A 14,748-nucleotide genomic window follows, 5' to 3' on the forward strand; every position below is an offset into this window, starting at 1 on the left:
GATGGCCGAGTTTATTAGGAAACTACCATAGTAAGCCATTGCTGGAGCCAGAGCAACAGAGGCTCAGAAATGTGTTTACTGAGTGACTGAACCAGCCCCTTTGTGGAGCTCTGGGACAGTGGAGGACAAGGCAGTCAGAGAGATGAGTGACAGAGGCTAAGAGAAGTCCTGCATTGCAGACAACATCAGGGAGGGGTATCCGACTGAGCCTGGGCAGCACCAACACCAAGCTGGACATCTGGGGAAAGAGGAATCACAGACACAACACTGGACATTTGGGATTGAAAAAGGAATGAAAGAGAGAGAAAATGGGGAAAGAAATAAAGGAAGAAAGCAGAAAACGGCAGCAGGAAAGAAGGAAACAGAGAAGCTGGTTGGTTCTTCTCCTGAATACTTCCTGAACACCAAAGTCCTGACTGAAGTGCTTACCCATGATGAAAATGAGAGGGAACAAAACTTCAACTATTTCACAATTGTGTGGCTCACAGATACATTCAAGTCAGATACCTAGAGAGACACACACGTTTTTTGAAATGGGGGAGAATATAAAACAAAATGAATGACAGAATGTGGAACGGAATGAGAGAATATTGGGGCTTAAAAGAGAATGCCATCAGCAGATCAACCATGAGGCACAGTTTCAAAGATTCATGCAGAAATTTAGGACTTAACAAAGACTTTGAAATATGGAACAAAAGACTACAGAGATCCTTAAGTCAAACCCCTTTTGTTTTCCATTTGCAGACCCCGAAAGGGTTTGTGGGATCCAGACCTAACTGAGGTCTGGCTGGGGAAGGAAGTGGGGTAGAATCTAGGTCTCCTCACACAGATTGGTTCATTTGGCCCAAGGTCTTTTATTGAGTTCAGTGATTTCAGTTCCATACGTTTTCACATAAAAACTAAGCTAGCAGAATTTAACTTACTGGATGGTTGGATTAATTTGTAGTGGTTGGACTGTTTAAGATTATATGTAACTTGCTTTTCTCTTTTCTTGTTTTGGTACTCGTCTTTCTCATTTTCGTCGGATTCTGAAGAGCTGTTGCTACTGCCATAGCTGCTGTCACTGCTGTAGTACTTCTGTCTTTTCATTATCTCGGTACTCTCAGGCATGGAAGACAGGGGCTAAAATGGAAGGAAATGTTTATTTTGTTAGAATTCAGAAAGTCTTATGCACATGATTAGTTTAGGATTTCTAGTTTCCCACTTGGCAAAGAGATGAGGAAAAAGTGGAAAAGGTGGCAGATTTTATTTTCATGGGCTTCAAAATCACTGCAGGTGGTGACTGCAGACATGAAATTAAAAGACACTTGCTCCTTGGAAGAAAAGCCATGACAAACCTAGACAGTGTATTAAAAAGCAGAGACATTGCTGACCAAGGTCCATAGAGTCAAAGCTATGGCTTTTCCAATAGTCATGTATGGATGTGAGAGTTGGACTATAAAGAAGGCTGAGTGCTGAAGAATTGATGCTTTTGAACTCTGGTGTTGGAAAAGACTCGTGAGAGTCCTTTGAACTGCAAGGAGATCAAACCAGTCAATCCTAATGGAAATCAACCCTAAATATACATTGCAAGGACTGACGCTGAAGCTGAAGCTCCAGTACTTTGGCCACTGATGTGAAGAGCCAACTCATTGGAAAAGACCTTGATGCTGGGAAAGATTGAGGTCAGGAAGACAGAGGGTGAAATGGTTGGATGGCATCACCAACTAAATGGACATGAGTTTGAGCAAACTGCGGCAGATAGTGAATGACAGGGAAGCCTGGTGTGCTGCAGTCCACTGGGGTTGCAAAGAGTAAGACTCAGAGGCTGACCAACAAAATGTTCAAAATGAGTCAATAAATGTGTATATGTGTATGTGTGCATGTGACTTTGTGAGAGAGAATGGAGGAGGAGAGAAGGAATAAAAAGAAAATCAAAAGAGGCGAAAAACAAAATAAGAAGGCAGCAGTCCGATAAGCCATTGTAAATAAGATAATTCACTATAAACAAAACAGGCCACATCTAAAAACAGTCTATGAGCCTATCCATTTGAATAATGTGCAACAAGAAGCAAGATATTCATCACATGTCTAACTTCATTATGGACACTTTAAGAAACAAAATTTTTAGTTAGGTTTCCATGTTCCAAATTGGCTCATGTCTTTTCTTGGAGGATTCCTACCTTTGACACATAGGGTCTGGTCATAATGGAACAACATTGCTTTTTATTGCCAACACTACATTTTAAAGGGCGATACAATATAAAAATTTCAGTATTACATATTTTTTTAAGAAAATAAGTGCTATGTAGATGGATACGTTTGTAAAGATTCAAAATGCTGTGATATCATATTCCAGTATCTCTATCAGAATCACTTGTTGCTGAATCTCCCAGTCAATGTGTTTCCAATGATGCCAGCTGAAGGAATAAAACGTAAGGCAAGTGGAACATCTCCGCTTCAGAAAGAACATGCACAACCAAGTAGAGTAACACGGTTTCGTAACCTAGTCATTTTAAGAGGCAATTAAACGTGCTATATGCCTCTTATTCCTGCTAGGGAAGGTTCGTGCAGTTGTATACTAGTTTCTTGTTCCCTGTTAAATCAAACAAAAATGTTTTGATGTTAGCATACACTGTAATGAAATCCTTGGTTACCCTGGGATTTCATGGAAATGGGGTATGTCCTCTCATGTAGCAGTGTAGGATGGAAAGATAAAGAAAGAAAAAGCATTTCACAAAGTGCCTAGAGTACATAGTAAGCCAAAGCACAGTCTTAAAGTCACTGTCTTAGCAAAGGATGAAAAAGAAAGCAGGGAATTAATTTAATACACTAAAGTACCAACTTGTAGTTAAGATATGTTCTTCTTTTGATAGTCTAATATTTACTGAGAGCTAACAATGTTCAAAGGGATACACAGAAAAACATTTACCAGTAACACAATCATCAAACATTTTGACAGTCTTGGGGAATATGAATTCTAGAGAAAGGATGTTTCTTCAGAAGTGTTGTAGCATACCCAGAAGAAACAATGGCACAATGAAGCTTGCTAGTAGTACCTTCCTTCAAGTAGGCAAACAGCTTTAAAGTTTCTTAAGGAACTTGACTACATAATGAGTTATTTGAGTCTACAAAGAATCACAAACAGAAATGGACAGCTAAATCTTTGTTTCATACATGCATTTGGGACTAGTTAAAAACACATTGTTTAAGCAGTAATTAATAAGAAGTCATAGCAAATAAACTCCAAACACTGCCTTAACTACAAAATGAAATTTGTAAACTGGTATTGAGTTCTAACGTAAGCCATATCATTCATTTTATGTCCAACTGTACTATGAACTTGGTTGCATATTAAAAATATATAAATGGTATAAAGAATAATAAAACAAATACCAAATACATTCTGCTTGACAGAAGAACAATGATAATACTTTATGTGATATTATTTATGTATATACAACTGAGTGAATAAGCATACCTTTATGTATTTAATAGCTAATTAATATTTCTTATATTCTTAAATAATTGAAACTTTGTTTCTCCTAGTACCAGTTTCATTTAACCTTGAATACTTTCAATTATTCTACCAGTAAATACACTGGAAATCAATATTTGGCATGTGGTAACATCCCTCTAAAAAGGAAAGGCCATTTTGAAATTTAGGACACTCCATACCCTCGGTGTACAGGATGCTAGAAGTTTTAAAAGTACTTTTATTTCAGATTTATTATGCAACTTTCAGTACTTCAAAATATTTCTAGTGTTAATAACTACAGAAATCAATCATTTCATTTCATTTCAAGAAATACATTGTTGTGCTGTGCTATGTGCCAAGCTGTTTTAGTCATGTCTGACTCTTTGCAACCCCATGGACTATAGCCTGTCAGGCTCCTCTGTCCACGGGATTCCCCAGGCAAGTATGCTGGAGTGGGCTGCCATTCCCTTTTCCAGGGGATCTTCGCAACCCAGAGATTGAATGTGTGTCTCTCATGTCTCCTTCATTGGCAGGCGGGTTTTTTACCCCTAGTGCCACCATTGTTAGCCCCTACTATTTGCCTGGAATAAGAGGGGTTGAGAAATACACAGTGTGAATTCTGTCCTCTTGAAGGTAATATTTTTATTTGGATAAGTCTTATTTGACAAAGCTAAACAAAATTATAAGACAGTAGAAGGGTGACCTAAAGCCTTTGTATTTTCAGATCTTCCACAAATATTGTGCACCCAGGTTGCCTCACATCTGGATTGCCAAATTGCTAAATAATTAATATAAAAAGTTTAGAAACTTCCCTATATTTTCCAAAATGAAACAATAACATGAAGGTATTCACTTTTTCTCATACTCTAAAAATATATTTGTTCCAAAGGAATTATCAACAACATTTTCTACAGTTCTTTAATAGAGAACACGTAATTCAAAAGAACAATGCCTGACATCCATGTTTCTGGTCTTCACCAGATACGTATCTTTCACCAGGTTCGTCTTGTACCCATTTACTCTCCAAGAATCTTTCACTTGAGTCATACCAAATTCCTTGTTGTTTTTCCAATACTGTATGCAGTGTTATACCTCCATGTTTGTTCTACCATAAATGTCTTTCTACCCTTCTTGTATGTTTAGGGAACTACTCAAGAAGCAACTCAAATGGTGCTTCCTTTATGAAGCCATCCATAGTCTACCAATCCCTTTCTTCTCTATGTTGCTGTAGCACTTCTCACCCTCTTAATTGCAGTACTTGCCACAATATACCTTGGTTTTTGGTTCACCTATCTGCCCTTCCACTAGTCAACAAGGTCCATGTGGACACATTCAACAAATTTAACTAATGGTTTTGAGAACCTACTAAGTGCCAGATGCTATGCTAGATGCTAGAGGTGTAAAGGTGAAATATACCTCCTATCTTTAAGGAACTCACAAGCTCATACTAAGGCAAATATACAGTCTTTTGTCGCAACTGTTTTATAAAAGTGTCATTTGTGTTACAGCATTAGAAGGAGAGGACAGAAGGTCTAGATCTAATAAGAGGCATGGGGGGAAGATTTCACAACAGCAGCTGGATTAGGAGGGGGACTTTAGTCAATCAAGCAGTGAATCAATTATTTTTTTAATAAGCAGACATTCCAGGCATGTAACAAAAATCATGAATGCATGACAGAGCAGGATATCTGTGAGGATGAAGTGATAGTTTCAGTACTGCTCAAATGTAAAGCGGAAAAAAAGTGAAATGAAAATCTTTCCAAGATTTTAAGAACTCAAATTTCCTACTTTACTTGCAAAGCCTTTGACATATAACAAAAGAACACGTGGATGAAGCACAGAGCAAACACTTGCCTATTTCTGCCAGCATGGTAGATTTCTATGCATTCTTAGAAACTTTAACTGTTTTACCTTACACAAATTTAATATTGCAGGGCTAGTAAAAATGGGGTTCCTCATTAGTATCTCTAGAGTCATGATTTGTCCTATCTAAAATGCTACACATCTCTGAAAATTATATGTCTGGAGATATAAAGAGAGCTTAGTACCGAGTATATAATGATGGTACCAGTTCTAGGTCTCATTTGACCCTGACTCATAGGGCTTTCACTTGATTAAGGATAGAACTAGAAAATGAGAAGAACTAACAAAATGAAGCTTCTCCTAAATACAAGATAATGTCATCTAATTCTATAGTCCACAAAGTTTCTTTAAAGTGGCATCAGTCATTCACAGAGTCAGAAAAGTGAAAAGAAAATCAACTGTCCATAGAAGAGTCTACTTTGATAGGAAGTAAGGGAGAAGGTACCTTTGGTCCTCGAGACTTGGTAGTTTTGCCCATCAGCTTTTCATCATCAATTTCACATTGTTCCAGAAGATCCAAAATGTCTTCCTCCTTAAAAAAAAATTTAGTTAAAATCATGATCACTAATGGACTCCAGAATTTTTCCAAGTTCATCAGTCTTGGTGTATAGTAAAGATTTCAAAAACTATTTAACAAAGATTGTTCAGATCAAAAGAGAAATAAAGGATCATGGCAAACTCTTGAAAAAACTTTCACTAAAATCTGGTAATAAAAATAGTACCAAGCTGAAAATATTATATATTGATAATCATAAACAATATATCATTATGAAAACATAAATTATTAGCCTCCAATTAAAATAAATAAATTTAAATTTTTTAAAAAATAAAAAATTAAAATGCAAAGAAAAATAAAGTTTAAAAAAAAGATCTTAGAATACAATACTTCAATAAATTAGCCTATTGGATACTTTAAAATTTCTAAAAGTTCACTCTGATTTCTCTAGAGCACAATTTCATCAATCATTTCCATATTGATTAGTGTAAAATAAAATTACAACTTTAGACAGAACACTGACGACTGGCCTAATAGGTTCATTTAGAACAATCCAATGTTAGTATTTAGGTAACTGACACAATTTAATGAAACTCAAATTTTTAACTATTGAACAGGAACATCTTTAGAACTTTATGAAAGGTTTTCATTCTATAAGCCTAATATCTTCTCTTATACTCTTCAAGAGTCACTTTGAAGTCAAAGGGTAACATTATGAAAACACAGGAGCAACAGGGGTATAATAGCTATACTAAAAAGTGGCACAGTCAACTGCTTTCATTATTTATTCAACATATAAAACACCATATCTTCACTTATATATTTATGATTTATATTTATGTTTCTTTTTTTTCAAAGGGGGGTTAAAAGAAACTATAAATCTCACTGTGCAATGAAAATCCATAAAAAAGGTCACTCTTCATCCCAACCTAAGATTTAGTTATTAAAATACCAAAAGATTCTTGTTATAAAGCTTTGATTAAACAACAATCCTACAATGAATTCTAAAGACAGCAGCACACAATAGTTAAAAAGTAAGGAGTTCCACTTTTGTTAGGAGAAATAAGGTCATATAGACAATATTTTCATCATAACAGCTAAAAAAAGATGATAAACTAAATAATCATACTTTTTAAGACATCAGAAAACTATGGATAAATGTAATGTAAAAGGAATTATACCAGAGAGGGAAAAGTGTTCCCTAAGTGAGCAGAGATAAGTGGCCACTTTCCACTTTGGGGTCATTTGTCAAGCTCAACAGTTGAGCAGAGATTCAGTTCAGTTCAGTTCAGTTCAGTCACTCAGTCGTGTCCGACTCTTTGCGACCCCATGAATTGCAGCACGCCAGGCCTCCCTGAGCAGAGATTAGGTCTATAATAAGCATAGAGACTCTGCAAGGATAAACAGAATCTAGTGGAATTTTATAATGTCATGTGGGCTAGTGAGACACCTAGAAAAGCCCCACAGACCTGGTCCTCTTCACCTTCTGCCTCTCCAACAGCAATTTTAGCTGAGTATATAGTGGAATAGGAGGATAGAGGCATGGATAGAAAACCAGAAACACTTCTCTATAGTCTTGAAATTACTAGATACCAGTAGAGAATGAAGCCTGTAATAGACTGAATAGATATCACTCACAAGGTGCTTGAAACTATAGGTAAACTAAAGCAAACCTTTTGCAATGCAGCCTGAGCCTCAGTTCAACTTTTTTTCTTTTCTTACTTCATATTTAGTTGGAATATATTTGACATATAACATTGTGTAAATTTAAGGGAGACAAAATGTTGACTTGATACCTTTATACATTTAACATGATTGCTGTTTTAGTAACAGTTAGCTCCTTTATCACATCATATAATCATCATTTCTTTTTTGAGACTGAGATAATTAACTAATGCTTGATAATTACAATATTGTTGTCTATATTCACTCTACTGAGCATTAGATCTCTAGGGCTTATTTACTTCTAGTTACGAGACTGTAACCTTGAACGGTATTTCTCCAACTCCACCATACCCCAGCCCTAGTAACCACTATTTTACTCTTTGTGTTATGCTTCTGTCTTTTTTGGATTCCACATCTAAGTGATATCATACAGGATTTGTCTTTCTCTGTCTGACTTATCTCCCTTAGTATAATGTCCTCAAGGTCCATCCACATTGTCACAAATAGCAGGATTTCCTTCTTTCTCATGGCTGAGTAATATTCCATTTATATACACACCACATCCTCTTTATCCACTCATCCACTGACAGGCACTTACGTTGTTTCCATAACTTGGCTAGTGAGAATTATGCTGCAATAAACATGGGAGTGCATTTGTCTCTGATATCCTGTTTTCATTTCCTTTGGGTAAATACTCAGAAATGGAAATGCTGGATCATATAGTAGATCTAATTTTAGTTTTTTGAGGAACTTCTGTACTATTTTCTTTAGTGGTTGAACAAATTTTTCGTTCCCACCAATGGATTATAAGAGTTCCCATTTCTCTACATTCTTTCCAACACTTGCTACCTCTAATCTTGATAATAGCCATTCTAACAAGTGTGAGGTGATATCTCACTGTGGTTTTGATTTAAATTTCTCTGATGATTAGGGATGCTGAACATCTTTCTATGTACCTGTTGGCCACTGGAATATCTTCTTTGGAAAGCTGTCTATATTTAGTTCCTCTGTTCATTTTTAACCAAGTTGTTTATTTGTATGTGTGTAATGGAGTTGTATGAGTTCTTTACAAATTTTAGATATTAACTCTTTCTCTTATATATGGTTTGCAAAAATTTTCTCCCATTCTATAGGCGGGCTTTTCATTTTGTTGATTGTTTCTTTTGGTGTGCAGAAACGTTTAAGTTTGATGCAGTTCCCACTGTTGATTTTTTGCTTTTGCTCAACTTTTCTTTGCCTCAAAGAGCAGTCCCTTGACCTAGCACCCTGAAATAAGACATAAATGTCTTCTTTTGAACAAAATAGTATCAGTTCAATTTTGATGAATTTTAACAATGTCTGTAGAATAAAAGAAAATTATAGGACATTCAAACTAACTGAAAAATGTGATCCACAATTAAAAGGGAAATCATCAATAAAAGCAAGTCCATAAATGATACAGATGTTAAAATTAACAGACAAGGATTTTAAAATAACTTATATACATATTAGATAAAATTGATAAAAACAAAATGAATAAAAGATGCCAACTTTTAATAGAGAAACAGAATTCAAAGAGCCAAATGGACACTCGAGTTGAAAAATATAAGAAGTGATTGGATAGCCTTACTGGTACACTGAATTCAGCAAAGATACATCAATAGAAATCATCCAAACTGAAGGACAGAGAGAAAGAGAGAGAGAAGGAAAACAGAACATAATATCAAATATACAGTTTGTCCCTTGGTATCTATAGGGGTTGGCTCCAGAACCTCCTGCAGATATCAAAATCTGTAGATGCTCAAGTTCCTCATACAAAATGGTGCAATATTTACATATGACCTACAAAAATTCTTCTATATATTTTAAATAAGCTTTAAATTACTTATAATACGTAATACAAACTAAATGCCATATGCTGCTACTGCTACTGCTGCTGCTAAGTCGCTTCAGTTGTATCCAACTCTGTGCGAACCCACAGACAGCAGCCCACCAGGCTCCCCCATCCCTGGGATTCTCTAGGCAAGAATACTGGAGTGGGTTGCCATTTCCTTCTCCAAAGCATGAAAGTGAAAAGTCAAAGTGAAGTCACTCAGTCGTGTCCAACTCTTAGCGACCCCATGGACTGCAGCCTATCAGGCTCCTCCATCCATGGGATTTTCTGGGCAAGAGTACTGGAGTGGGGTGCCATTGCCTTCTCCAAAATGCCATATAAGTACCTACAAATAAAATGCTATGAAAGTAGTTGCTGGAGCATGCCAAATTCAAGCTTTGCTTTCCAGAACTTCCTGAATTTTTTTCCAAATATTTTAACCTACAATTGCTTGAATTCACAGATGCAGAATCTGTGAATACAGAAGGCCAATTGTATGTGAGATGCTGTCAAATAATCTAATATGTGTAATGAGAGTCCCATAAAGAGACAATATACAAAATAACACAGCAAAAAATCTGAAGGAAAAACAAAAGGAAACCAATGAGAGAGATGAATCTACAGCTTCAAGAGGTCAAGAAAATTATGAGCAGTGTGAATAATAATAAAAAAAAAACCCACAGACACACCAAGATCAAAATTCTGAAAATAAAGAAAAAGGCTGCCAGGAGAAAAAAACAACAACAACATATTACATTCAGATGTGCTGGGATTAAAAAAAAGAAGTGCCAACATAGAATTCTATACTCAAACTACAATTTTAAGTAAAGGCATAAATAAAAGACAATTGCAGACAAAAACCAAAACCAAGAAAAACAAACAAACAAACAAACAAACAAATCAAGCAGAAGACTCATCACCACTACACTCATGCTACAAGGAACATGAAATAATAGACTTCTTCAAACTGAAGGAAGACAAACCTTGTCAAAAGCATGAATATGCACAATAGAATGAAGAACACAAAAGGTAAATATGTAAGTAAACATGAGAAGTTATATAGGAAACATTAAAATCACTGAATGTTTAGGTAATAGTAACAATAATACATTTTGAGGCTTGCAACTTATGTAAAAGTAAAGTATATGATAACAGCACAAACTTTGGAAGGAGACACTAAATGAAACTAAACTGATATGGTCCTTATATAGTCTATGAAGTAGTAAAATATCAATTCAGAGTAAATTATTATGATTAAAGGATGCATACTGTAATTTCTTTTGAGAAAAAATCATATTATGATACCTATGGTTGATTCACGTTGAGGTTTGACAGAAAACAGCAAAATTCTGTAAAGCAATTGTCCTTCAATAAAAAATAAATCAATTAAAAAAATCATATCAGAGGTGGTCCTAAGATGGTGGAGGAATAGGATGGGGAGACCACTTTCTCCCTCACAAATTCATCAAAAGAACATTTCAATGCTGAGTGAACTTCACAAAACAACTTCTGAATGCTGGCAGAGGACATCAGGCACCCAGAAAAGCAGATCATTGTCTTCAAAAACAGGTAGGAAAAAATATAAAAGACGGAAAAAAAGAGACAAAAGAGGTAGGGAGGGAGCTCCGTCCTGGGAAGGGAGACTTAAAAGAGAGAAGTTTCCAAACACCAGGAAACACTCTTGCTCCTGAGTCTGTGGCGAGCCTTGGAAGCACAGAGGGCAACATAACAGGGAGGAAAAATAAATAAATAATTAAAAGCAACAGATTACTAGCCCAACAGTAACTCCCCCAGCGGAGAAGCAGCGCAGACGCCTGCATCTGCCACTAGCAAGTGGGGACTGGGCAGGGAGGCGCGGACTGCAGTGCTTTTTCGGCGGAATGACCGATGGCAACCAGAGCGAACTAACTTGGGCTAGCAAACCAGACTGTGAGATGGCCACCACGTGAAAAACTCTAACATAAGACACTGCCAGGATGGTGCACAGAACAAAGGATGGAACAGAATTAGCCGGCTGCAGACCATCCCCCTCCAGTGATAGGCAGCCAGAGCTGGAAGGGCCGGAAGGGGGCAATCGCAGCCCCAGAGAAACTTCCAAACTGCAAGCAAGCTTCTTTGCTAACTAAGCCTTCCTGGGGTTCTGGACAGTCGCCATCTGCCTGAGAAGGGGCGCCAGATGTGCACCCAGAAAACCGAGCAGCAGGCACGGGAAAGGCGGTAAGTCGCAGCGACCGCGCTCGCCAAACACCCGAGCTGCTCGGACCTGGGAAGGGCACAAAACGCAGGCCCAACCGAGTCTGCACCTCTGAGGACTACCTGAGTGCCTGAGCCTGAGCGGCTTAGACCGGGGAGGTGCATGCAGCCCAGAGCCAGCCTCAGACGGTTCCGGCAGAGCAACCTAGAGCCTGAGCGGTGTGCACCGTGAGCGGGCACAGGCCCAGCGTGGCTGAGACACTACGAGCACATGCCAGTGTTATTTGTTTGCAGCACCCCTCCCTCCCCACAGCGCGACTGAACAAGTGAGCCTTAAAAAAAAAAAAAAAAGTGTCCACCACCATCCCCCTTCTGTCAGGGCAGAAAACAGACACTGAAGAAACCAGCAAACAGAAGAAGCTAAAACAGAGGGAACTGCCTTGGAAGTATAGATCTTAAGAAATATAAGCCAGACCAAGGAACTATCCGAAAATGAACTGACCCCACACTGCCCACAACAACACCTGAGAAAGTCCCAGAAATACTTTTACTATTTCTATGATCATTCTTTTTTTGTTTGTTTTGGTTTTATTCTTCTTTTCTTTTTCCTCTTTTTTTTTATTTTTTATTTTAACATTTTTTAACTTTTAAGTTCTTAAAGCAAATGCCATATATATATATATTTTTGTGGTTGTTGCTGCTTTTTTTAAAGAATTCTTGTGAATTTTTTTTTCTTCTTCTTCTTTTCTTTAATATTGTATTTTTGAAAATCCAACATCTACTCTAGATTTTTAATCTTTGCTTTTTGGTATTTGTTATCAATTTTGTACCTTTAAAAACACAATTTTCAGTACCCATTTTTACTTGAGAGCAAGATTACTGGCTTGACCGCTCTCTCCTCCTTTGGACTCTTCTTTTTCTCCACCAGGTTGCCTTTGTCTCCTCCCTCCCCCTTGTCTTCTCTACCCAACTCTGTGAATCTCTGTGTGTTCCAGACAGTGGAGAACACTTAGGGAACTGGTTACGGGCTGGATCTGTCTCTCTCCTTTTCATTTCCCTCTTTTACCCTCCTGGCCACCTCTGTCTCCTTCCTCCCTCTCCTCTTCTCTGTATAACTCTGTGAACATCTCTGAGCGGTCCAGACTGAGGAGCGCACATAAGGAAGTGATTACTGGCTAGCTGCTCTCTCCTCTGTTGATTCCACCTCATCTCATTCTAGTCACCTCTAACTCTCCCCTCCCTCTTCTCTTCTCCATGTAACTCAGTGAACCTCTCTGGGTGTCCCTCAATGTGGAGAAACTTTTCATCTCTAACCTAGATGTTTTATCATCGGTGCTGTATAGATGGAGAAGTCTTGAGGCTACTGTAAAAATAAAACAAAACCAGAAGCAGGAGGCTTAAGTCCAAATCCTAAGAACATCAGAGAACTCCTGACTCAAGGGAACATTAATCGATAGGAGCTCATCAAACACCTCCATACCTACACTGAAACCAAGCACCACCCAAGGGCCAACAAGTTCCAGAGCAAGACATACCACGCAAATTCTCCAGCAACACAGGAACACACCTCTGAGCTTCAATATACAGGCAGCTCAAGTTACTCCAAAACCACTGACATCTCATAACTCATTACTGGACACTTCATTGCACTCCAGAGAGAAGAAATCCAGCTCCAGCCACCAGAACTCTGACACAAGCTTCCCTAACTGAGAAACCTTGACAAGCCACTGATACAACCCCATCCACAGTGAGGAAACTACATAATAAAGAGAACTCCATAAACTGCCAGAATACAGAAAGGTCACCCCAAATGCAGTAATATAATCAAGATGAAGAGACAGAGGAATATCCAGCAGGTAAAGGAACAGGATAAATGCCCGCCAAACCAAACAAAAGAGGAAGAGATAGGGAATCTACCTGATAAATAATTCCGAATAATGATAGTGAAAATGATCCAAAATCTTGAAATCAAAATGGAATCACAGAAAAATAGCCTGGAGACAAAGACTGAGAAGATGCAAGAGAAGTTTAACAAGGACCTAGAAGAAATAAAAAAGAGTCAATATATAATGAATAATGCAATAAGTGACATCAGAAACACTCTGGAGGCAACAAATAGTAGAATAACGGAGGCAGAAGATAGGATTAGTAAAATAGAAGATAGAATGGTAGAAATAAATGAATCAGAGAGGAAAAAAGAAAAATGAATTAAAAGAAATTAGGACAATCTCAGAGACCTCTGAGACAATATGAAATGCTCCAACATTCGAATTATAGGAGTCCCAGAGAAGAAGACAAAAAGGAAGATCATGAGAAAATGCTTGAGGAGATAATAGTTAAAAACTTCCATAAAATGGGGAAGGAAATAATCGCCCAAGTCCAAGAAACCCAGAGAGTCCCAAACAGGATAAACCCAAGGCAAAACACCCCAAGACACATATTAATCAAATTAACAAAGATCAAACACAAAGAACAAATATTAAAAGCAGCAAGGGAAAAACAACAAATAACACACAAGGGGATTCCCATAAGGATAACAGCTGATCTTTCAATAGAAACTCTTCAGGCCAGGAAGGAATGGCAAGACATACTTAAAGTGATGAAAGAAAATAACCCACAGCCCAGATTACTGTACCCAGCAAGGATCTCATTCAAATATGAAGGAGAAATCAAAAGCTTTCCAGACAAGCGAAAGCTAACAGAATTCAGCACCACCAAACCAGCTCTCCAACAATTGCTAAAGGATATTCTCTAGACAGGAAACACAAAAAGGGTGTATAAACCTGAACCCAAAATAATAAAGTAAATGGCAACAGGATCATACTTATCAATAATTACCTTAAACGTAAATGGGTTGAATGCCCCAACCAAAAGACAAAGACTGGCTGAATGGATACAAAAACAAGACCCCTATATATGTTGTCTACAAGAGACCCACCTCAAAACAAGGGACACATACAGACTGAAAGTGAAGGGCTGGAAAAACACATCCCATGTAAATAGAGACCAAAAGAAAGCAGGAGTAGCTATACTCATATCAGATAAAATAGACTTTAAAACAAGGCTGTGAAAAGAGACAAAGAAGGCCACTACATAATGATCAAAGGATCAATCCAAGAAGAAGATATAACAATTATAAATATATATGCACCCAACATAGGAGCACTGCAATATGTAAGACAAATGCTAACAAGTATGAAAGAGGAAATTAACAATAACACA

At 37.5% G+C, this 14,748-nt stretch overlaps 1 protein-coding gene across 4 annotated transcripts in view; it reads right to left on the reverse strand.

Moving 5' to 3' along the window:
- Window positions 1–14,748, reverse strand: part of TTLL7 (tubulin tyrosine ligase like 7) — a 171,850-nt gene that overhangs the window by 53,602 nt on the left and 103,500 nt on the right. For all 4 annotated transcript variants that reach the window (XM_018045669.1, XM_018045672.1, XM_018045671.1 and 1 more), the window contains 2 exons: window positions 5,766–5,852; window positions 924–1,122 (listed from right to left, as the gene is read on the reverse strand). In XM_018045669.1, the coding sequence (XP_017901158.1) occupies window positions 924–1,122; window positions 5,766–5,852 (286 nt within the window). The remainder of the gene's footprint in view (window positions 1–923; window positions 1,123–5,765; window positions 5,853–14,748) is intronic.

The sequence above is a fragment of the Capra hircus genome, chromosome 3 (assembly GCF_001704415.2).
Source record: "Capra hircus breed San Clemente chromosome 3, ASM170441v1, whole genome shotgun sequence".
Taxonomy (NCBI): domain Eukaryota; kingdom Metazoa; phylum Chordata; class Mammalia; order Artiodactyla; family Bovidae; genus Capra; species Capra hircus.